The following is a 26273-nucleotide window of genomic DNA, read 5'->3' as shown; positions in this document are numbered from 1 at the left end:
GGTCTTAGACCTTCGCCTGCCTTCAGTGGCAGTCAAGACTAACATCTTGACAGGGGAGCTTCAGCTGGGAGTGATCCCCTCTGAACCACCTCTCCCTTTTAATAAAACACCTACGGGGGTACTGCTTGGGACTTGGTCAAAGTCCAGCATAGGGGCTCCTATGAACAGGACAATTGCTCGCCACCATTGCCCGTCCCAGGGGACCCTAATTTCCTCACGCAACAGCCTACCCCGGAAACCTTGGTGGTCCAAGCCTCCACTTCCCGCGTACACCCTGACTCATTCCTTACCACTCGACCTGATAGAGCATCGAAGAGGCCAGCCACCTTAGACAAGAGAATGTTTTCTTACACCAGCCCAGCACTGCAGTCCATAAACAATGCGTGTCTTTTGGACCCTTACTCCCATACACGGTGGGATTCGGTTGCACAGGGGCTACCCATGGTCCAAGAGGAGGCAATGCCTATGCTCTTCCAAGCTATGGCAGACGGGAGGGATGTTGCCAAGTTCATGATTGGATGTGGGCTGGATATGACCGACTCACTAGGCAGAACTGTTACTTTATCTGTGGCCTTATGCGCTATTCCTGGCTCAGAACGACTGGCTTTTCAGGGGATGTCCAAGCCTCGCTTATGGAGATGCCCTTTGATGGCTTCCGTCTTTTCTGAGAACCTGGAGCTGGAACGCTTCAAGGATAGCATAGCTACTGTCAGGTCCTTGTGCCTTTCCATGGACCCCGCAAGCCCCAGTTCGCCTTGCGCTCTGTTCATAGCGATAAAAGGGGCATCCAGCCACGTCCTTGCCCGCCCAGCTACCACATCACGCAAGCTCCCCAGTCTCTGCATGGCTGAGGATGCAGTACCCCCAGATCCTGTGGGTCTGCATGCCAGAGGTCAGGCCAGTCTACCACCCCGACAGCCTGTTTAGTTTGCCATCCAGCCATCATGGGCAACCACTGAGGGGCAGGTTACACCATCACCTGCACCACTGGAGTTCTATAACCTCAGACTGCTGGGCTCTCCAGACTGTCCATAAGGGCTACTCCCTGCACTTCATGACTACCCTCTCCAACCATTCCACCCACTTGCGACCGTCTATCCTTACTCCACCAGGAAGTGGCACCTTTCTTGGCCAAGGGAGCCGTAGAGAGGGTCCTGATGCCAGAAGTAGGTCTTGGTTGTTATTACAACTATTCTCTGGTGCCCAATAAGGACGGAGGCCTTTGTCCTGACCTAAACCTGCGTCCTCTCAATTTTTTCCTCAAAAAGGAGAAATTCAAAATGCTGACGCTTGCTCAAGTCTTGTCTGCTCGGGGTCCATGAGAAGCTGGATGGTGGCGTTGGACTTGCAGGACGCATATTTAGACATTCCCGTCCTGCCTGCTCACAGACATTACCTGCGGTTCACAGTGGACCACTGGCAATTTAAGCTCGCTGTACTCCTCTATGCCTTTCCAGATCCCCTCAGGTGTTCCCTTGGGAATGGTGGTCATTGCTGCTCATCTGTGGACATCAGGGTTTCCTTATCTCAATGACTGACTGTTGAAGGCTGGCTCGCCCCAGGCAGTCACCTCCCACCTCCAGACTACAGCAGACCTGCACTCAATGGGGTTTACAATCAATGTGCGGAGGTGAGACCTGACTCCCTCTCAGGCACTTGTGACACATGCCTACTGGCATATGTAAGCTCTGCAGAGGGACCTGAAGTTCCAGTGAACGCAGGGGAATCTCTCCAGCATGGTCCATATCCCGGAGGAAACTTCAAAAGATCTGCAGTGGTGATTAACAAAGTGTGATTTGGTCTGCAGCAGACCATTCTCCCTTCCCCAACCAGACCTGACAGTGGTAACAGATGCTTCACTCCTGGGATGGGGCGGCCATCTGTGAGATGTGGAGAACAGAGGCCTCTGGTCTTTGGCGAAATCCAGACTCTACATCAGCCTACTGGATCTCCGGGTGATTTTGTCTGGCATTGAAAGCCTTTCTACCCTCCATCAAGGGAAGACTAGTGCAGGTGTTCACGGACAACACCACCGCCATGTGATACTGCAACAAACAGGGCGGGGAGGGGTCTTTGAACTCTGGACATGGCTGGAATGTCAGGGCATATCCCTAGTGGTTCAAAACCTGGCGGGCTCTCTGAATGTCAGAACGGACAAACACAGCTAAAGATGTCTACTAGATCACAAATGGCATTTCCATCTGGAGGTATTGTAAGGGCTCTTTCAGCAGTGGGAAGAGCTCTGGTTACATCTATTCGCCACTCTGACAGCGCAAAGTCAGCAGTTCTGTGCTCTGGAGTTTCCAAGGCGGCTCTCGCTCTGAGACGTTTTTTGTCTCAAGTGGAGCTCAGACCTCCAATATGCCTTTTTGGATGTACCAATCCTGCCCAGAGTTCTCAAGACGATCAGGAACAACCAAGCCCAAGTAATGCTTGTGGCTCTGGACTGGGCTTAGAGAGTTTGGTATCCCAAGCTGTTGACACTGGCTATTGGCCCTCTGATCAGGCTGCCCCTTCGGGAGGGTCTTCACAACTGTAGGAGAGGTTTCTTCACCCAAACCCGTCAACAAACACTCCACCTTCATGCGTGGAGATTAAGTTGTGACAGATGACAGTTTTCAACCTTCCGCCCGAAGTCAGCAATGTTATCTTGGCAGCCATGCGTCTCTCACCAAGACAGTATACGCCTGCCCCTGGGTCAAGTTTGTGGCATGGTGTGCAGAAAAGCAATATGATCCTCTTTCTGCGCCTCCTTCTGTTTATTCCTTCTTTGGCCCCGCAGGAATGCGTTGGCCACCTTAAAAGACCATCAGGTTTTTGAAAGGTCTCCAATGTTTCCACCTTCACTATCTATCATGCCTCAGAGGTACCTCAATCTTGTACTTAGATTTCTGATGTAAGCACCCTATGGCCGCAGCATCACTCTCCTCTCAGGATCCTTACCATCAAGACAGCCTTCCTAGTGGTAATAACATCTGTTCGAAAGGTTAGTTAGCTCCTGGCATTGTCATCTAAACCTCCTTACCTAACCATCTGGTTCCTTGAGCTAGAGCTTCTTTCTAACAAAAGTTGACACATAGACCAGACCATCACCCTACCTACCTTTTGTGCCCCGCCGCATCCCTCTAAAGAAGAAAAGCGACTCCACCAGCTGGACCCAAAAAGAGGGTTGTTGTACTGCCTTGACTGCACAAAAGATTTCCAGGTGTATGATCAACTCGTGATGGGATATGTCTGATCCAAGAAGGCGAAGGCTGTGCAGAAGCGGACTATCTCCCGATTGATCGTGCTCTGAATTAATATCTGCTATGCACAGGCCAAGAAGCAACCCTGTGAGCGTTTGCATGCTCATTCCGCCAGAGCCAAGGATGTGACCACTGCGTTAGCACAGAGTTCCGGTCCTGGACATCTGCCAGGCACTAGCGTGGGCATGTCTGATCACGTTTACCACGCACTACTGCCTGGACAGTCAGGTCGTTAGGCAATGCACTTTGCCAATTCGGTCCTGCAGATGATTTTAGTGTGAAATTGTCTTGCAGCCCCACCTCTGGGAGCTATAGCTTGAGTATCTATTCTAAGGCAAGGAATCTGCGACTAGAAGTCTCTATTAGTTGAACAAGTTACTTATCTTCAGCACCGCCTTATTTGGTAGAGACTTTATCTAGTTGCAAATTCCTTACTGACTCATCCATCCTCTCTGCTCTGCAAACAGATTTCTGAGTTAAAGGGTGTTTCCCTTTCAGGGCTCTAGTTTTCCACACTAGTGGTCAGTGTTCTTCGTGACTCTGCACTCCTTGCCTGGAAAGTCGGGAAAAGAATCAAATGTCAACACGCTGCCCTGGCACCTTTATAGGCACCACATAGTCACTTCTGGCACGGACGACTCCATGCGGAGCCGAACAACACCACCTGCGGACGCGCAGAGGCACTGTTCACAAACAATTTCCAGAGCCAGTCTGACGCCTGGGGATAATTCTGAGGTAAGGAATCTGGGGCTAGTTAGTCTCTACCGAGTCTCTAGCGGTATCGAAGGTAAGTAACTTGTTCAATAGGTACATTCGGTCAGAGCACTTCCACATGGTAACTCTACAAGATGTCATTCCGCTGCTGCAACAAGGCGACTTAATGACTGCCCTCGAGCTGAAGGACGGCAACTTTCACATTCCCATTCATCCAGCGCATTCATGGTAAGTGAACAGCATTTCCAGTTAAAAGTACTCCCTTGTGGGGTTACAGTAGCTCCTAGGGTCTTTACTAAATATCTGCCAGTTTTAGCAAATCATCTCTTGTAGAGCAGTATCCACGTTTTCCTTAACTGGATGACTGGCTGATCAAGAGAGCCACCCACCAACAATGCCTAATGCATATGCAAACCACCATCCTCACCTTACACAGCCTAGGTTTAACCATCAACGTGACCAATTCCCACCTCCAGCCTCTCCAAGTAAAGCCATTTCTAGGGGCATTATTAGACGCTTTGGTGGGAAAGGCTTACCCCAGACCTGCAAGGGTACAGGCATTTCAAAACCTACGTTTCAGCCAGATCGCCAGGTAACTGTCAGAACGGTGATGCAATTGTTAAGAATGATGGCGTCTTGCATAGCCATAGTTTCCCCATGCTAAATTGTGCATGCATTCATTACAAGAGTGCCTAGCGACACAGTGGTGCCAGGCAGAGGGTCGTCTAGAAGATCTAGTGTTGGTGGGGAGCCGCACATCTTGTTCTCAGCAATTGTGGAATGTACACAATCAAACACAAGGACGGCGCTTCCTTGACCTAATTCCGCATTCCTCAGGACACCATCACCATGGATACCGCACTTACTGACTGGGGTGCGCATCTCAATCACCTCATTGTTCAGGGAATGTGGTCTTCTGCCTAACAGTCCCTACACATCAACTATCTGGAACTGCTTGTTATTCAGCTCACCCTTCGGGCGTTTTGTTTGATCATTCAGATCAAGACAGTCTAAGTACTCACAGACACACGACTGCTGTGCTCTATTTACAGAAAGAAGGGGGTACACATTCCATCCAGCTGTCAGCAGTAGTCCAAAGCATTACAGGTAGGCAATACATCGCAGTGCGTTCTGCTTCTCCAGCACATTCCTGAGGTGGACAAAGATCTAGCAGATCTGCTCAGCAGGATGCATCAATAAGTCCACGAGTGGGAACTCCACCACTAGGTTCTACTACCATACTTTCAGTGGTGGGGGCATCTCAAATAGATCAGTTCGACACCACTGAAAATGCCAAAAGCCCAAACTTCACCACCAGGTTACGACACCCACAGTCCATGGGCAATGCACTATCGATGAACTGGCCAGGGATATTTGCCTACGCTTTTCCACCTCTTTCGCTCCTACGATTTTTGTGGACTACAGACTTAGGCAGACATACCTTACTCTCATCTTAGTGGCTCCAACCTGAACACGCCAGTCATAGTACTCCACCCTGCAAGAGGCCTCGTTAGTTCCTCACAAGAAGGTCCCCAACAGGCCGTACCTTCTTAGACAAAACCACAACACTCTCCGACACCCCAATCCTCAGCAACCAAACCTTGCTATTTGGCTCCTGAGGTCTAAGTTTGTTTACCTAAACCTTCTGGAGGAGTGCATTTCTATTCTTAAAAATACACAGAGGCTTACTACCAGGGCCAGTTACACAGGCAAATGGAAACGTTTTGCACACTATTACCTTTCCAAGCAGATCAACCCATTGGCAGCATCAGTACAAGATATTGTCTGTTACCTCTTTTACCTCCAGAAGTTAAGCCTCGCCTACACTTTCATTCAGTTGCATCTGGCTGCTGTGGCTGCCAACCTATAGAATAGGCAATACGCTTTGCTCCTCGGAGTACCAGTTATTAAGACTTTCATTGAAGACCTTAAACGAGTTATTCCACCCTGTATGGCCCCTACTATGGTGTGGAACCTTAAAAATTGTTCTTGCTCGGCTTGTTGGCCCTCCTTATGAACCACTTCACTCCTGCCTATTACAATTTTATTTTTTTTATTGTGAAAGTAGCTTTCCTCTTAGCCACCACTTCCCTTAGACGAGTTAGTGGGAGACATATTCTTACACTGGAAGAACCATTCGTTCAGGTTCACCAAGTTCACCATGATAGAGTGGTTCTGAGAACCAATCCCAAATTCCTCCCAAAGGTGGTCTCCAGCTTCAACCTTAATCAAAGAATTGAATTACCAGTCTTCTTTCCACATCCAGAGTCTGTAGCAGAATGCTCTTTGCTCACTCTGAATGTCAAAAGAGCGTTTTTGTACTACATTGATAGAAAAAAACATTTCGAAAGACACAACCGTTGTTTGTTTCCTATCCTATCATAAGGGGTGTGCCGTTTTTATGACAGGGGTTTCTTGTTGACTTGTCAAGTGCATTCGGGCTTGTTATGCTAAATCTAAAAGATCTCTGCCTGCCCCTCCCAGACTCGATTCTACTTGAAAGAAAGGGACTTCTATGGCTTTCTTAGGTAACATACCACTAGCTGACATATGTAAAGCAGCTACCTGGTCCACTCCTCACACCTTTACAAAGTACTACTGTGGGGATGTCCTCGCATGTCCTGTGCACATTATTCCAGTCCTCTGCAACAACCTTAGGCTGAGCCACTGCTTTGAGAAGACTGTTTTACAATCTGTGCACAGCATGTGTATCTACAGCTACACATGCCATGAAGGGAAAATGTTACTTACCTTGTAAGCATCTGTTTGTGGCATGTAATGCTGTAGATTCCTATGAGGCCACCCTCCTCCCTGAACACCTGTGGTTGTTGTGAATACTCTGTGTATTCAGGAAATGTTCTACCTGTGATAGCTACTCTTGATTTTCCCTGCCAGGTCTGTAGTGCCTGGCATAGCAAACCGGTGAAAGGAAAAGCTTCATCAGGTGGTCTGCCCTAACCTCTTGACAAATTAACAATGCTTGTCCTCTGAAGGCTTGGCCACTGTCACTGATGAAGCCAACAGAGGCTCCTTCCTCCTTTGGTTAACCACTGGTTCCCCCAAATATAAATGGGGCATGGGCGCCGCATGTTTTTTGTAGTGGGAGCTCTGCCGATTTATGTCACAGTTATTGTGCGGTCAAAACATGAATGAGTTTTCGCTGCTTTTCCATTAAACTTAATTGCCACGAAACTGCAGCTCTTCATTGGCCATTCTATGCATAGTTCATGGTTATTCATTTGGAGCGATGAAGGGATGAATTGGAGACCCCAGTTTAATAAGATATCCTTGTAATTAGTATTTTTTCACACTACAGACAAGCTGGGCTGCTTTTACTTTGGCAACTACCAACCCTCTCTTCCGACTAGCACCACAGCTTGATATCATTAATCTATGGTAGTAAATGACTCCATTACTTACCGGTAACCTTCATTACCCTGAATATGATCCCCCTCGTCCCAGTTAATCCAATGTGAGGCGGCCCTACCCAGCACAGAACTTTTACCATGCTTAAAAAAAAAGCAAAGTCTTTCCTTTATGTCCATGACCTACATGGACTTAAGGCTCCTCCCCACACATTCCCTTCTGTTAGTAACAAGACACAAGAGAAAGGAGGTGCAGAACCCCTCACCAGGGAGGGAGGGGCTCTGACTGGGAAGAGGGGAACCAAATTTAAGGTAATGAAGGTTACCGTAAGTAATGGAGTTATCACCCCCTCATTAGTTCTACTCGTTCCTGCCAATACAACGTGAAGATGTCACAAGCCGTGAATAAAACACATTGCACCAACTTACAATATTACAAAATGTGTTTAATACAGGCACAATAATTACTGCATTGCAGTCTTCACAACATTTAATCAACACATCCAACCTGTAATGTTCAAAGAATGTGTGAGGGACGGCCCATGTAGCAGCCCGGCAAATCTCCTGAATAGACACCCCACCAACCGCAGCCCAGGAAGAGGAGACCGACCTAGTGGAATGACCCTGAATCTGAAAAGGATGGGGCTCACTAACCTAGTTTTACGCCTGAGAAATAGCTTGTCAAATCCATTGACTCAAAGTAGAAACAGACCCCTGTTTACCCTTGTCAACAATGACAAAAGCAACAAAGAGGGAATTGAAAACTCTGAATACCTTAGTGCAATCCAAATAACACAGAAGAGTACGTCTAACATCAAGGGAGGAAAGATCCGGTTGCAGATCATCACCCTGTAACACAGACAAAATCTATCCCTGATCAGAATGAAATTTAGAATGAATCTTATGAATAAAACCAGGGTAAGGATGGAGAATCACCCTATCGGGCAAAATGCGCAGATACGGGTAAGTAATGACCAGAGAACCCAACTCTCCATTACGCCTAGCTGTAGTGATGGCTAAAAGAAAAACCAATTTAGCGAGCAACCAAACCAACTGGACGGAATCCAAAGTTTCAAAAGGCTCACACTGCTAACCCTTAACACAACAGGCAAATCCAAAGAGGAAACCCTAATCGAGGGAAGAGGGTTCTGTAACCGAAAACAGTAAACGGTAGACCAAAGGAATAACAGCAGACAAATCACTCCCGACACCCCTACATGATTTAAAGTCAGCCCAGTGAGCAGAGAGGGTTGAAGGAGACCACTTCTTATGAAAAACATCCCTTCAGAAATCCAAAACCTGGAAAGGATAAACAGAAACGGGGTCAAAGGATTTAGAGGAACACCAATAAGCAATAGAAACAAATTCTTCCTATAAGAAACCCTGGTATTGTCTTCATAGAGTACTGAATCTGCTCTGTCACCAGGGAAGAACAGATTAAGGACACCAGACTTGACTTCTTAAGTTCCAAGCATTTAGACTGAGGTTGAGCACCTGAGTTGTAGACATCACCGGAAAGTGCAAGGGGGACGGGACTAATGGGAACTTGAAAAACTGACCCTTCGAGAGAGACATCAGAAGACCAAAGAAAGGTCATCTGGACCAAAAAGGTGCCACCAGTATCACGGATATACATTCCCCCAAGTCTTCCAAAAAACCCTTGGAAACAACGGAATTGGGGCGAGGCATATAGAAGACCTGTGGCCCAGAACCAATGGCATCCACCGGCCATGCCTGTGGACAAACCATCTCTGTGTAAAATACTGGGAATATAGAGTTCCAGGGCGATGCAAAGAGGTGTATCCAGGAAAAGCCAAAGAGGTAGCTTATCTGGAGGAACAGTGGAGCAGCCAGATGGAACAGGAATGAAGAAGGAAGATTGTGACTTAGGCAGTCTGCCTGAAAATTCAGAACACCTTGAATATACACTGCCTTTAAGGACAACAAATGAGCTTACGCCCAGGAACAAATTTTGATTGTCAGCTGATTCAGATGTGGATACTCCATGCCCCCTTGGTGATTCAAGTCGGAACAAGCCACTTGATTGTCCGATTGGACTATGAGGCACTTTCCCTCCAACCAAGGCTGAAAAAAACTGGACTGCTTTCAATACTGTAGCCAGCTCTCTCTCTCCAGTTGGAAGAATGACCCCTGTCCACCTCTGACCATTGCCCCTTTCACTCCCAATGCAAAAGAGCAGACCCCAACCCCACAAACAAAAGAGACAACCGAAAGGGGAGAACCCTCTCCGGATTTGGAGTGTGCAACCACCAATCGAGGGATTTAGGTATCGAAGAGCACACCAATGAATTGGATGAATTGGACTGGAGCTAAATGCGACTTTTGGAAATTCAACTTTAAGCCCATTGTGCGGAGAAGCTCTGTGGTTGCGAGGACTGCCTCTTGAGCCTTTGAAAGAGAGGAAGCACTGATTACAAAGTAGCCAGTCATCCAGATAGAGGAAGACAGAAAATCAAAAAAGTTGCAAAAGAGCAACAACTGGAGCAAATACCTTTGTGAAAGTCCTCGGAGCAGTTGACCATCCGAAAGGCAGTGCCTGAAACTGGACATGACATCCCTGCGGACACACACGGAGAAAAAGTTGACTGGTGGGATGAATGGGTACATGGAAGTACACATCATCTAAATCCAGAGTCGCCAGATAATCTCCAATCCGAACCAAAGGAATTATCAATGGCAAGGAGAACATTTGAAAGTGGTTCAATACAACCCACTTGTTCAACTGCTTCAAATTGAGAATGCGGTACAAAAGGGGCTGGTGATGGAAGGAGCATCTGAACCAATCAAACACTCACACCCAGTCAACAGATCTGGGTTTAACCCATCACCGTTCTTTAGCCCACTCTGCCACCCCAGTTCAGACATGGCCATATGCAAATCAGTCTGACTCTGTGCCTCATGGGAACAGTCCAGCCCGAACTGCCAAGCCATGCCTTGCCTGGACCGGAAACAAGCTTTCTACGACCGGTTTCTGGCATTCCAGCCGTCTTCAGCCAGGCTTGCTTGAAACCAGTGGCAAAGTGAGCAAGGGACTCACGTGTGAGCATACCCTGCCAACTTATGGCGAACAAAGCGGTACAAAAGGGGGTGGTGATGGACGGAGCGTCCAATCAAACACTCACACCCAGTCAACAGATCTGGGTTTAATCCATCACCGTTCTTTAGCCCACCCTGCCACCCCAGTTCTGAAATGGCCATATGCAAATCAGTCTGACCCTGTGCCTCATGGGAACAGTCCAGCCCGAACTGCCAAGCCATGCCTTCCCTGGACCGGAAACAAGCTTCCTAGGACCGGTTTCTGGCATTCCAGCCATCTTCAGCCAGGCTTGCTTGAAACCAGTGGCAAAGTGAGCAAGGGACTCACGTCTGAGCATACCCTGCCAACTTATGGCGAACAAAGCGGTACAAAAGGAGGTGGTGATGGACGTAGCATCTGAACCAATCAAACACAGGGGAAAAAAGCCATTTTCATCATCGGAATGCTTTTCGAATACAAGCGCCTCACGGATGTGAGAGAGCATGTCAGTGAGAGTTTGTCCTTGTACATATTTCTCCTTAGATAACCAACATGTGGGGAGTTCATGAGTTCCCTGGTGGGAAGTTCATGAGTTCCAAGGACCTGGTAGTAAACATTACTAAATCGCATGTCCTGACTATGGGACCTCGTAAAAATAAGGTTAGAACCTTCTATTGCAAAGGGGCGGAGGTCACAAGAGTTAAGGTTTTTACTTACCTTGGGGTCCTGTTCGATGACAGATCCTCGTGGGTCCTCCAGTTTTTAGAAAAAAGAAATAGTGTAGGAAGAACCTTATCTGCCCTATTAAGTTTTTCCCGTCGATTGGGAGGTAAGCCATGTGAGGCGAAATGCTTAGCAATAGCGACATATGGTGCTGCAATATGGGGGTACAAGCAAGTGGAGGGGGTACAGAAGGTTGAATATATTTTTTTTTCGTTCACTTCTTTCTATCCCCCAATCTACTCATTCGCAATATATCAGGAGCTGGGGATGGGGTATGTTTCCGACCTGATGAGCATGGCTCCCCTAATTTGTTGGATAAAAACATGGCTGAACCCCGAACTTACTCTGATTCGTCAGATTTTAAAAGATTGTGTTAGTTTAGATAGAGCGGCGGTTATACCTTGGCTCTCCTATATTAAGGCAATGTTCTCAAAACTCGGGCGCCCAGAAATTTATGATGCACCGGAAGGAAGCACCAAAGGTGATATTAGTTGGGTTAAAGTACATTTCCAGAGTTTAAGGGCACAGGAACGTGAGAGCGAGGAATTAAAAAAACCTTTGGTAAGGGATCATTTTTTACTAATTACATCGCCATCTATTGAGCCTTACCTAAAGTTAGTAACTAAGCCATTCCATCGCTGGCTATTGACAAGATTTCGTTTTAACTTGATCCATTTTATATTGGGGAATTTTCATGGCTGGAGCAAACCAGAGGATGCAGCACTTTGTGATTGTGACCACAGTTCAATTCAAGACACTGTGCACTTTATATTATTTTGTGATTTGTACTCTGATATTAGAAAGAAGTTTATTATTCCCCTTTTACGAGGGAAGGGATTTCTACAGGTCAAACCTGCTCTAATGTACCTGCAATTATTGGATAACCCATGGAATATTTTTAATATTGCAAATTCTTTGGTAGCTGCTGCCAGGTTGAGAAAAATAAGATGTCCAGTAATGATTGTAATATGAATTTTATTGTATTTTTAGGGTATAACAAAACAAAATATGGAACTGTTTTATATGAGACTGTTTTTAAAATGTTGTGTCACCCAATTGTTTTTTAATGAAATGTGAATTATTTTTCTTGTGAACTTTTATGATTTTAACTAATCGAATAAAGTGGTTTTGACTGACAGATAATCGACATCAACTTCCTCCTCAGTATCCAAATGCTGTAGCTTTAACTGATGGTCATTGACAGTCTCATCAACTGCCTGATTAATCAGTCTCTGCAAGTCTGCCTCAGAAATCTGGAGGGTATCCTCCTCCTCTATAATAATGATATTGTGGAGCTTCTCAGACCTTTTTCCTGAATCGGCAGACTACGTTGCCAAGGAATAACAAGCATTTACAATGCAATAGGTCTCGCAACTGCGAGTTTTGGAGCTATTGGTATTGTAAATGGCAATGCCTTAAAACAAGTTTAATCTATTGGCATTGTAAAAGAGAATGTCTTTCATTTATGTTTTAAAAATGAAAACAAAAATAAAAGGCATTGTTATTTGCAATGTCAATAGCTCAAACTCGCGTAAATGCGAGACCTATTGTATTGGAAATGCTTGTTTAAGGTTAGCAGTTATCATTAGAATTTCGCTTCGGATTGGTTGTTCCAGCAGATTAGTTCAACCTACACAATGGTATGTGTCTCACATTGATTGAGCGAGGTTTGAAGCGCGGCAATCCGGACCTGCAAAGCCTGCTATTCTGTTAAAGTTTGACAAAGTACAGCTGTAATGCTCCTCAGTCCCAAAGTGTGTGCCTCCTGCTCTTCCAGTCTAGAGACCCCAAACAGCTCTGCCATGGAGCCTCAGTAGTGCTGAGAAGCAGCTTCTCATGTTCCAGTACTGAGACCACACTGAGCACTGACCTCGCGCCCAACGTTGTCCATAACACTATGGCTTGACGGGCACCAGATCTCTCTCAATGCACCTCTATCCTAAAACTTCAATCTTTAGCCTTGGCCGCCTCTTCTCTGAAGCTACTGAGACGCAATTGATTTACTATGTACACTAAGCAAATGCGCAGTTGTCACTTCTTTCCTATCCCTTCAACTCCAGACTTCAAATTCCCGGGTCCCCTCCCGCCCTGCTGCGATCCACCATGCCCCCACCTCACCGCAGCTGGCACCAGACCCTTTCTTGTACTGCTGCTGAATGTATTTGCTCAATGAGGTGTGGTCACTGCCCATTGTTGTGGCATTTTAATTTTAAATAGGCAGTTTGGGAGGGAGCAGTGGGGTAGATAAACCCACAATGCACTGCAGCCCGAGGCAGAGTGGAACAAGAGATTAGGAGCAGGGGCCGGTGGTTGGGGAGATGAGGCACCCCGGCCTGTCACAGATAAAGTATATGGTAGCGCCTAGAAGCAGCACTTACTGACCCTACATGGAAAAAGCAAACTTTAATAAGAGTGAAGAGATTTGTACATAGTAAATCATAACGCCTCAGAATTAGGGCTTTTACTAGAAAGTTATAAAAACTCGCCATTCAGGACCACCGGATGTTGAGGGTTTCTACCAAGACGAGAACCCCGTCCCCCAACTTCAAGGTCCACCGCTTTAAGCCATATCCTTTTGCTGTGGGTAGGCCCAGAAGGACACCTTAATCACAAGAGCTCATGCTGTATATATCCATTCTAAACCACAACAAGCCTTTATAATGTATGAACTATAGCGCTACGTAGCTGTGCTGGGCATCTGGTGTTTTTACAAGATCTCATTAAAACATTTTCCAGTGGAATCTGCAGTAAGAAGCACCGTGTTACCGACTATTAGAGCAAGAAAACGTAAATTTTGTGTAATAGCCCTCCTCATGGCCAAACGAAGAATTGCGATTTGTTGTGGGGGTAGGAAAACACCGCAGACCAAACAATGGATCAGGGACATGGTGTACTGTAAAGACACGTTGAAATTGTATGAGGAAGGGCTACCGTTGCGGGCACGACCAAAAGACTATTGGCAATATTTAGTGGATTATTTATCAGGGTTAGACGGACAGTTGTACCATGTTTGAGATGTAAAGTATATAGATGTGATGTGAAATGTGAACATTATGCTCTATTGGACAAAGAGAGTTGTAATGCAGTGGAGTTGTGAGAGGTATGTATACCTCGTGTTTGGACGCCAGGCGTTCTATGTTGTACCTGAAATACCAATAAATAACATTTTTAAAAAGAGAAGCACCGTGTTAAAAACCTGCCCCATTCTTCCCCGCTTGGTGTGCAGTCAGCAAAGCGCTCAATGGTTGTCCTCTTGGCGATTCTCACAGTCGCACATGCTTCGCTCTCAGAGCTCCCAATGCAGAGAGAGGGTGCGGAGAGCGTGTACTTGATTCCGTGTGACATTACCAGTGAATTTTACATGAAAATTTCAAAATGACACTGGGGATGATGCAAATAAGTATTAATGTCACTGGTGTTTATTACATTTTCTTTAGGAGTTTTTTATATAGCGCGGAATCGCCCGAAAGTATGTGAGCGCTTTACATGAGCGCCAGTGGCGTTACAGACGTAACATTGTTTTGTTAGGCACGGGAAGATGAACTATTTTGCCCAGGACCACAGGATGTTGAGGGTTTCTACAGGGTGAGGAGAGCATGTGCTTCACGTGCACCCCGAGAACAAATAACACTCGGACACGAATCAGAGGAGCATCGTTGTGCACAGTAAGTTATATTGAGAGGCTGTAGTGAAAAAACAGGTGCTGGCAGCCTGCAATTGAAAAACCAGTAAACGCCGGGACAGGGGCTTTAAAAATGGCGGCACGTGTTAGCACCCAAAGGCTGCCCTCTTGGCCATTCTAACAGTTGTACAAGCTTTGCTCTCCGAGCTCTCAATGCAGAGGGAGGGTGCCCAGAGAGTGTGTGCTTGATTCCGTGTAACTTTACCAGTGAATTCTACATTCAAATTTCCAAATGAGACTAGGGACGATGCAAATAAGTAATAATGTCACTGGTGTTTATAAAAAAAATCGGAGTTTTTTAAATAGCGCGGACTCGACCAAAAGTATCTGAGCACTTTAAATGAGCACCAGTGGCATTACAGACGGAACACTGATTTTGTTAGGCACAGGGAAATTAACTTGAAGCAATAACACATGCTCAAATGTAAAGACATTCCTGTACTCAGAGATACTAGCCCCACAGTCTTCCGGAATACCCCTGTCCTCCCTGTGACCCCTTGCACCTCTGAGCTCTATGCCTGCCTGCCGTCAGCCAATCACAGAGCCTACTGGTGCATGCTCTAGGCGTGAATGCAGCGTGGTTGCTGGATGCCCGGAGCACTGGCTTGCATGCTTCACAGCTGTTGTGAAGACTTTTCTTATCTGCTTGTTAAATAAACAAGCAGATTAGAAAAGTCTTCACAACAGCCGTGCAGCAGGCGAGCTAGTCCGGGGGATGGACAAAAAAGCGAAAAGGAGGCACCCCAGGAAGCTTATTTCCAATGGCAGGCCACCGTTTAGCATAAATGGTGCAGCCAGCCAATGGAAATAAGGGGCGGGCTTCAAGCCATTCTCTAAAACTCCTCATTAGCAATAAATCTCGCCGAGGGAGCTACGCATGTGCGCAGCAACGCTAGGCGAGACCTAAAAAGTGAGCCCAGCTGGCAGCTTCACTTCCTTATTTATACTGGTTTCCCCATCAACCAAACCACACCAGACACAAGATCCAGTTGCTGAAAAACCAGGCTGCAGACTTCCCTGGAAATGTGCACACTCGCTCAGACTGTAGGGGTCAGGAAACCCCTAGGCGGTCCTGAGGCGGCACATTGAAAGAGGCTTCCCGCCCCAGCCAAGCACATGAATGGGAGAGCGTCTACAGTGGTGCAGAAACCCGCTGCTCGCTTACAAGCAAGGAAACCATTCCAAATAAATAATAACAGAACCATAACACTTGCCTGTAGAAGCCAGGAAGAAACACAGTACGGGTTGTGGGGAAGGGGCCTTACGTTCTTGTAAGTCATGGACATAAAGGAAGGACTTTGGTTTTTTTTGAAGCGTGGTAAAAGACCTGTGGTGGGCAGGGCAGTCTCACATTGTATTGACTGGGTTGAGAGGGGCAATGCTGATCTTTTCTGCCAATAATGAGAGTATGCATAGTCAAAAGTGTAAGTCGGGGAACTTGTTGTCGTTTTTTATAATATATTTGTTTTAATTGTGTTCATACAAGTACAGTAAATAAAATTAACCAAAATGCAAGTTACATTTCGCCGATGTCTCAGTAACAAAATGCAGGTTAACGACAGAAATAATTATCCAGTGCTTGCCCTAGCAGTTACACTATACTTAATATACTTGCATAAAGCTTCAGGGGCTGAGTTCTGTTGTAATGTTGACTTTTGTCCTTTCTGTTTCAGTGGCTTTCATCCATGCTTCCTTGAGGCTTCGAAACTTAAAAAACAAGGTGGAGAATAAAATGGAGCTTGCTGGCTTGAAGAAGACTCCTATGGGTATCATTCTTGATTCGCTTGACCAGCAGGAAGAAAACTTCAGCAAAGTGGCCGATTTCTTTGCCAAAGTAAAGGAATAAAATGATGCCGGGACTCCTTTCTGCATCGTTTCTCTAATGCTCTTTGCCTGGCCCAATCAAGTGTTAGACCATGAAAATATTAGCAAAATTATTTAAGGCAAAGACCAGACGAGTCGGTGCTTTTGAGTTGGTTCCTTCCTACCCCCTTAAATGACAGAACATTTGTATAGATTAGTTTGCACAAGACTGTCTGAAGATGCCTTTGGTACTTGAGTTTCCAGGAGATTTGCACTATTCCTCATGTTTCTCCAAGGTTTTCAACATCCATTAACACTAAACCTATGATCTGGTAAGCAAGGATTGTATCTTAGGGTAAGGAAAGGCAGCAGTTCTAGTATCTATGCTCAATGTTTACCAAAGAGTCCATTGGAATTTGTGTGTAAGTTTAACCTGCCATGCTCCACCTTTCAAGGTCTTAAGATCAGGTTGTTTCATTATTGAAGGTTATTCATGCAGTTTCTGTTGTAATTGCGTACTGGTGATATGTAAATACAAAAAGGAGGTTGTGATTTTCACACAACAGCATTATTCTTTTGGAAATTCCTGTACAGTCTAATCCTGGTTATTAAATATTTTAACTTATCTTCCCTACGTGTGAAATAACTAGGTATTTAAAGTAAGAAGAATACTGCACAATTGATTGCCACACCCAGGAAAAGATGAACCTTTAGAACATTACCACTGGGATTTGCTCAAATAAAACCATCTACACTCCTTTTGGTTGTCTGTTATGGGAATGGTGATGTAGTTTTGATTGAACGTTAGGATGCATCTGTTAATTCTATTATTTTACTTAAGTTGAATATTAAGGAAGACAACCCAAAGTAGTTCTCTATGTTGCTTCAAAGAAGATAGACTGGTATATTTGCTCAGACAGTATTCAATTTAGAAATAATAGTGGGCCATCTTAGCATAAACCGGGGTTTGCCAGGGCTCCGCTAGACTAAATTGTTTTCCTTTTTGTTATATATCAGCTGTCATATTGATAAGTAAAAGTAGCTTGAAGTTTTGTATTAAATACTAGTTACTATAATTATCTTCTGTGTACAGTAAACCGACTGTAGGAGTGTAGCATGCTATTTATTTTAACTTTTGCTTTCATTATAAACATTGTAAATTCTTCAGATGTTGTCAATTGTAGACATATATAGCAAAATGCAATTCTAAATAGGAAGCATACAGTTTTTCATAGTTGTGTTTTTCTTTCATAGTTGTGATAATTTAGATATATTTAGTTCCATAGAAAGAAAAGATTTAGTTTTAAAAAGAGAAACTGCTACTAGCCGGCATTTGCTGTTGGAGTCTGCAGGTAACCCGCTTGAGAAGGGGCAGGCGTTGCTCCTTTAATGCTGGTCTAAGATACATATCCTTATACTGTGTTGACTTTATGAAGTGTCTATATCATCTAGGCAGCAACCATGTTCCCTTTCATGTGTATTAATGCCTCACCAAGGAACATATTATCTGTTCTTCTGTCGTGAGGCTGCACATCTTCAGTACATGTGATAACACCCGATATGTTTATCAAAATTAATTACAGCTTCAATACGGTCAGGCAGATTTTGGATAGGTTGCTTGCTAGCTACTAGTGAGGCCACTAGTACCTTCTGTTGATTTAGGCATATATGGGATTGTTTTGTTTTCAGTACATCTAAAAATAACAATAAAAAACAAAAATGGTGCAGGGTCAGTTTTTATTTGATTTACAATTAAAACAAATTATTAAAAAATGCTATTCATGATAAATAAAACGTTTTTACAGTCTGCAGTACAAGAAATGCCAAGCATACTGGGAAGCCAGCTTTCCCTAAGCAAAAATTGAAAAAGATCTGCATTGACCGAATTTTCGGAGTTCGAATATCTAAGAATTTGCTTAGCTGCATCTAGGAAGTAGGCCAAATAGGTAAACAAATCCATTAACATTCATAGTGCAACACTGGCTGGCTTACAGTCTTTTAAGCGTAAGTTTGAGGGTTGTACTTTTTCAGCTGCCTTGACTGTTTATAATGTTGGGTGCTTCAGCAGCTCACTAAATGGGGCAGAACTTTGGAGACAGTGTGAGTTAAATTGAATGACTATTGTTGAAACATTTGTAAATCACTATTGTCACTTCCTGAAGTTACTGCTCTACCATGAATTGAATATTTAAGAATCTCTTACCGTAATAGCGCATACCCTTACTTTTCTGGTCACAGCTACAGACTAACCCTGCTGTGGCAGTTTTTAGAGATACAAGAGATTTACTTTTTAGGGATGTTATTGTGTCACTTCATTGTCATAAACATAAAAAATACTTGTGCTATAACCAGCATCTACCCGATATCTAACTCCCTCCCCTAACATATAACAGGCCAGGGACTGTCTCATTGTTAAGTTTAGCTTTCATTAATTGGTTGAGAATATTTAACCCTAAGCTAATATCACTGACTCTTAGACGCAATACCTATATAGCTAACAAAAGTGTTAAGGGCTACAAGTTTTATCTCAAGATCATGTAGCTTCCCTAAACCTTTATGCCAAATTTAGATTGAGTTCTCATTATTGCTAAGGTAATACAGAAATTGAATAATGCTACATTTTGATCAGCAGCCTTACTATGTAAGTAGGACATGATTGCAACAAGTATACATAATTTTACTATTTTGTCACTTTTACGAAAATGCCAGGAAATATGATTCTATCATTGTTTAGGGTTATTAATGTAAGATTCACATGAGAGGCTCACAAACTGTTACATAACTAATGTCTCATGTTGTTCCTTTTCAATCTCTTATGATTTTAACTCCTGCTTGGCATATAGGAATACAATTACAATCCCTGTAGTGATAATTAGATCACTAATAAGCACATTTTATCAATGCTGCTTTAAAATAATCGTTTATATTTGTATTTGAGATTTAAATTGTTTTCATCTCTATCTTTTCTTTCTTGCTTTTCAGCAATGATGATGGACTGATGTAATGGTTTTATTCGTTTGTAATCTGAAAGAACTAAATAAACTTGAAACTTTGATAATGTGGAATGTGATTGCTGGTTCCCTCATGTTAAAGTATCTTTATATTGCATGTGTCTGCCATGGCGACCGCACACAGAGAAATATAATAATATACTAGTCAAAAACAGTTTCTTGGTGTTCAGTCTCATGTGTTGTGTCATGTTTTCTCTTCTTAGAAAGCCCCTTCCCTGTTGTTTGATAGTTCATTGATAGATTTCATGACTTTTGCTCCATACCCATCATTTCGGACACTGCAGTTTGCCAACTCACTGGTTTCGTGACTAGACCTAATTAAATTATTTCAATGATTTGAAGCAATGCATTATTCTTCAAGATTACATTAAAGATCACCTCTCTCTCTACCTCTCTCTCTCTCTCTCTGTACCTCTCTAACTCTCTCTACCTCGCTACCTCTCTCTACCAGCCGGGGTGCGTCCATTGGGGAGTAGGGGCGTAGCCCCACCAGCCCATGGACCCGCGGCGGCTGCAAGTATAATAATAATTGTGAAAACTCACTACTGTATTTTTGAAATTAATTTATTCAGCGATTATCCGCCGGGAATCCGGGGCGCACCCGACTGAAACAGGATGCGCAGGGGGGCTGGGCTGGGCGGACAGTCGAGACCTCTACGTCAGGTCTACGTCACAGTCAGACACAGCAGGGCATGCAGGCATACCTAATGCGCATATGCTGCGTGATGAAAGTTCCCCCATGATAGCTGGTGACAGGGGGGTGCTGGTTAAACCAGGCAGGAGCCCCAGCGTTCACAAGGGCGACAGGGCGAGCACCTAGTGTGCCCCCCAAGCCAATCCTGGCGCTGCATGCAGCGCCAGGATTGGCCGGTCACCGGGCAGCAGGGCATGGCAATCCATTATTGTAGTCTGTGCAGTGATTGGCCATTTGCGGCGCACGGCGCTGCTGCCGTGGGATCCGGTTCTGGGCCCTCCTCGTCGGCACCGTGGTGTGTGGACTTGCCTTTGCTTTGAGTCTCTTCTTCCTCGTCACTCGTGTCGACTACTCTTGTTCAGCCTGCTCTTGTTTTAGTGGTGAGTGAGTATCAATCTCAGTTTGAGCAAGGATAAAATAAAATGTCATGATGACTCATTACGAGGCCGGGACCCGGGGTGTATATGCAGGCCACCAGCCCAGTTTAGCAATAGTGTGTTTTAGCAAGGGCTGTGGGAGCTCAGGGCCCGGCTGCCGAGTTGTCCCAGAGTGAAAGCTGACATCTGCAACAACAGATCTCCCTGAGCCAGTTGGAAGCGCCTGTGTCCCTCTCCCTTCCCCGTCTCACTTTCTTTCACTGCCGCAGCTGCGGTGCCCAATGAAGAACAGGTTGGGAGAGGGCAGAGAGCCAGTAAAGCCTATGTAGCTAGTTGTGCTGCCCTAACGCCACCAGAGCTAGCAGTGACTTGACAGCAACAGTTCTGTTTCTCTTGTGATGTCGCCAGACCTGACGCTTATGTGTCTATGATGTAATCATTATGTCAAAGTCAAGTCAAAAGATCTTTATTCGGATTGTAAAACATCCATAAAAGTACATATAAACACTACAGAGGTAAAAAAAACACAAAATAAAAATACGCACAGATAGCAGCCTGCATGGTTACAAATTCATAGCAAAATACAGCTTTATCATGTGCAAAGAGGCAATTATTAGTGCAAAATACAATGTGCAAAATATGCATAGTGCAAATGTTTCAATCAATGAGCAAAGAGGCATGGGACCGGACAACTGCTTTGAGGAAGCAGCTCACTCTAAAAATAGCTTCATCCGTCTTTAGCAATAGCAAATCTTTAAAAGCTAGTTTAAAATCCATCAAAGCATTATTTCTACAATACGGCATTAAAACGTGCAAAGTGTGCATTCTATAAAAACCACAGAAGAAAGTAAAATGGAGCAAACTTTGTTTGCCGCCTAGGTTACAGGGACAGCTTAGAAATTCCACATGTTTGTTGAAGCCTAACGGAAAGCAGAGTAAGTTTATAATGCTTCCATCCCTGAACCGAAACAGTAAGCTCCTGTTCCACCTGCCCAATTTTATGCGGAGATAGCCCTGAGGCAGGACATGGGGTTTATCGCTTGGCTCCACAAGGGAGATATACCTGGATGTGGACGGCTTTCCCAAATCGCACCTTAACCTCTCTTTACGATAAAAATCATACAAAGCCTTTTTTATTAAGTTCTTATGCGTGCAGTTAATCAGTTGAGGGGAGGTAAAGAGATGTCCCTGCCCCAAGTTCGACAGACTGTTTTCCACAGCCTTAAACCAGGGTATGAAATTAGCCCTCTCACAATTTAGGCAGTCCATAATAATGTCACGTGACAGGGAGGCAGCAGAATTACACCAAATTTTTATCCAGAAAAGGGCAGGTCTGGATCTAACGCAATCCTCTATATAATGGAGGTTCAATTCCCTGTGGCAAACGTAGGTTGGTGCAGTAATAACCCCCCCCCCAGACCTTCCGGCAAAATCTATTTTCTTCAATCTGTAGTTGGGTACAGTTCGAATAACCCCACACCTCAGCACCATAGGTTCCTACAGGTAAGCATTGCGTTCTATAGATTTGTAACTGATTTGATCACATCTGCCTGGATGGATTGGCGGAGGGAGGTTGAAGAATTTATAGCTTTGCTCAGTTTGTTCCTACCATGGGCAACGTGGGGCTGCCAAGATCCAGTGTTGGAGAATAACAAACCAAGGTAGGGGAAAGTGCAAGTGCTTTTTAAAATATTGTCCTCTGACAGGATCTGGCTTATTTTGTAACGTTTAGGGCCACATGACATTATGAATGTCTTCTTAAAATTGGTACAAAGGCCCGATCTGCCATATATTTAACAAAACCAGAAATTAAAATTCGCAAAGCATTGGGTGTGCGGCCCATAAGGACCGCATCGTCCGCATAAAGGAGTGCGGGTACTGGTTTGCCATTAACTTGCGGAACATCGTTAGTTAGGTTGCTCAAAGAATCGCTCAATTCATTTATATACAATATAAAAAGCAGGGGGGCAGAACACAACCCTGTCTGACCCCTGCCTATTAAAATATAGTTGGAAATTTCTACATCGTTGTTAATACGCACCCGGGCTTTCAGATCGCTATGAAGATGTGCCAAAAAATAAACTAAAGAATCGTCTAAGCCATAATTCAACAGAACTGACCATAAATGGGAACGGTTTACAAAATCAAAAGCAGAACTTAAATCCATGAACCCAAAATATAAAGGGGATTTTTGGGCAATCGTGTATTTGGCCATAAGCAGGTGCCCACTTTGCTTCTGAAACCTAACTGGCATGGATGTAAGATGGCATTTTCTTCCGCCCAGGTTCTAATTCTGTTACAAAGGACCCTGCCTAGAACTTTTAGCGTGTTATCGATTAAGGGGCGGTAGCAACCAGGGTCAAGTCTGTCACCTTTTTTGAATATAGGTACGATGGTGCTGTTAGACCATGTTTCCGAGACAGAGGTATGAGATAGATTGTTAAAAACATTACATAACAAGGGTGCCCAAAAGTCGGGTTCAGATTTAATTTGGTCGATGGATAAGCCATCTGGGCCGGGGGCTTTATTCCTAGCTTTATTCCCAGCACTTTTGTTGATGGCGTCCTCCACCTCCGACAGCAAAATAGTCAAGGTAATCATTATGTATAATGTCGCAGGTGGCACTGCTTCTGTGACGTAATTATTTGACAACTGTTCAGTGCCCATGCCTTCAGAAATAACTTGATTTAATTGGGATGAGCACTGTGCACGCAATGTCATCCACTGGTGCAGCATGTCTTGTTAAAACTGACTGTGCTGTTTTGGGGACATCAGAATCGTTTTTTTTGTGTGATGTCACCAGAAGTAATTATAACCCAAATAGTATAAATGTACTAGCGCTCTCATAATGCAGCAATGACTATCAGTGGTGGAGTAAATTCATCAAACTTGGCTGTGTTGGTGTGGCTGCTGATTTTTTGCACTTGTACAGGGTTGTGATGCCAGAGGAATGGAGAATGTTGACATCATATGCGCACAGAGCAGAGGTTTGTGGGAACCTTATTATAGCTTCTTACCCAGGGTGTGTGGTGTTGGCACAGCCAGTGCTGGAGTTTGACAGACAGTCAGAATTGCTGAGGTTTGCAATTGTCAGTTATGAAGTGAATTTGTTATGACTTAGTATTCTGAGTTGTAAGGTCAACTGGATACATGGAGATACAAAACGTACAGCAAGCTGGCGAAGGTGCCACAGTAATGCGTTTAAGTGCGTAATAAAACAACACTGGAAGTTGGAGTGTCGTCACTGCGACAAGCCCTGCACAATGTTGTATTTCCTTTCTCTGTGGAAGTGCAGTGAGACCTGCAGTGTGTCATGGTGGGTTAGCCAACCCTTTGGTCACACCCTGTACAAAAGCTGCTCCTAGGAAAATGCATGGCTGGGACAAGCGTTTATTAGAGTGGACACTGAGCTACAAAATATGCCTACAACAAATTCAGACATCATAAAATAAAGGCGCATTTACAGATTTATTATTGAGCACTTATTGTGGGTGTGCTTGAGAGAAAATTCTCATCTGGTTCCCAACCCAGTCTAATGCGGCTGTTTCACCAGCTTTTTAAAGAATTCCAATCTTGGTTTATAAAATGATTGACCCAATTCGACACATAAGTATATGGAGATACTAGGATATTAAGTGTCCGTCCCCCAACCACACAATTTGTAGTAGCATTCTCGTTTCGTGATTTCACCATCACCATTTTAATCCATAGAAGTGAAGATTGCTGACCAAACCAGCCTTGAGAATGAACATAGGTGACTGAGACCATTGGATTGTCACGAAGGGCTCCCATGTTGAATTTAATGAGCCTGGACATTGACAGATATCAGCCTATAACCTGCTCGTTGAACGTACGACCCAAGGGCTTCAATGTTCCCCAGTACAATTAATGCATTGCTAACTTAACATATACTTTTCACTGTAACACAGCCAAGACCCAACTTAAAATGTTATAACTTGACGAGCAATCAGGAAAGCCTTTTGTCAAGAGACCAAAGCTCAGTGTAGCTGGAAACTTGCACCTTGTTTGTTGGAGTGGAGCAGGATACAGGAAGGGGAATAGGGCACACTGTGTGCACAACTGTGTAATGGTTTTAGTTGTAGAGCTGTTTGAAAACGTAAAGTATGTCTAAAGAAAATGTATGTAGATGTGCCTGTGGATCAAGGTGATCTAGCATCACCAATTGCTTGCTAGAAGATGTGTTGCCTCTTTTCTTTTAATACAGCTAAGGAAAATGACATTCAAAAGGGCTTGGTTCTTAAAAAGGTACTACATCTGATTACATCAGTAATGTTAGAACAACTTCTACAAATGGTTGTAGATCTACTACTTTTTGCAAATCGTAGGCATTTCTAGCAGTATATTTTGAAATCTGTAACGCATTTCAAGGCATACTTCTAGAACAGTCGTGACTTTTTTCAGGCGTGATTAGCATTATCCCAAAAGGGAACTGTATCCACTGATGGATTCCACATTGGGAAAAGCGAGCCTGGATCCGTAACTGTACTTTCTAACTTTGGAGAATACATTTTCCATTTGGAGAAAAACCTTCTCATACACCCTGCAAGGTTTGAGGGTGTGCAGTTCCTTTTCCCGCTCAGGAAGTAGATTTAGTCCAGCCCTTGGAGAAGCAAAGTCCTGACCATTTCCTTGTCTGTAAGCACTGGAAATCATTTCCAGTGCTTACAGACAGACAAGTTTGTAGGCGCTGCAAAACTCAGAAGCAAGCTCACTCACACTTAATCTGTGCACTTTTGACTGTGCGGCCGCAGCAATTTTAGCATATTTATAGATTTGCTCCATTTGCCTCATAATCCATCATCTGTTACATAATCGGCAGAGTTTGACCAACAAATATTTGTTTCTAGCTAAAACAGTTCCACAGTTACTGAAAACGCATCTCACGTGATTCCTCGCAGTGGTAGGACTTTTGTGCGGTCACCTTTCTGTTGCTTATTGCTATATGTGGGTATTGAACAGTACTACTGAGGTGCACCCTATGCCCAGACAGTGTTAAGATTAGAAGTGTAAAAAGTACAAAATAACGAAGTAAATCTATTAAAAATTGTGCAGCAAACCCGCAAAACTATGCTTTTCTTCTGCATAATTTACTCATCCCTGCCGCATAATTTGCCCTCTCCTGCCGAATAAGTCCAGTGCTCCTGCCTCTGGCTCATCTCAGTCAGAGGTGGCACAGTGGGTGAAAAGCGATGGCCTGGTCTGGAAATCATCTCAGTGGGTTGCCTGTAGCTGATATTCATTCATGCATTCTTTCTACCACTTTGTTGATTGTTTTCTATTACACCTGAGCATAATAGGATGGAATGTATGAAGCTCTGTGGTTATACTGAATAAGCAGCTACCTATGTTATGCCATCTATTATTTTAATAACTGCACTTTCACAATTGCTTTATTAACCTTCCTGCTTTCTCAAATTTGCTTGAAAATGCACGATTTTTCTTCTCTTTTTTCAAAATTTTCCAAACCCCCCTTTTGGTGGGGTGTTATTTGAAACTGAGAAGATAGACATGTACAGGAATATTATAGTATATATATATATGTTAATGCTGCTATACAAGCTCTATCTCAAACCTACCTCATGTAACTGTGAAGCGCTCTGA

At 44.3% G+C, this 26273-nt stretch overlaps 1 protein-coding gene across 2 annotated transcripts in view; it reads left to right on the top strand.

Annotated features, from left to right (window-relative positions):
* The window catches only part of ARL6IP5 (ARF like GTPase 6 interacting protein 5), a 134033-nt gene extending 114299 nt beyond the window's left edge, over positions 1-19734 (top strand). For both annotated transcript variants that reach the window (XM_086939030.1, XM_086939031.1), the window contains exon 3: positions 16440-19734. In XM_086939030.1, coding sequence (XP_086795156.1) covers positions 16440-16612 — 173 coding nt within the window. In that variant the 3' untranslated portion in view covers positions 16613-19734. The remainder of the gene's footprint in view (positions 1-16439) is intronic.
* The last annotated feature ends 6539 nt before the right edge of the window (positions 19735-26273 follow it).

The sequence above is a fragment of the Lissotriton vulgaris genome, chromosome 9 (assembly GCF_964263255.1).
Source record: "Lissotriton vulgaris chromosome 9, aLisVul1.2, whole genome shotgun sequence".
NCBI classification, from domain to species: Eukaryota; Metazoa; Chordata; class Amphibia; order Caudata; family Salamandridae; genus Lissotriton; species Lissotriton vulgaris.
This window is presented reverse-complemented; position numbering and strand designations above follow the sequence as displayed.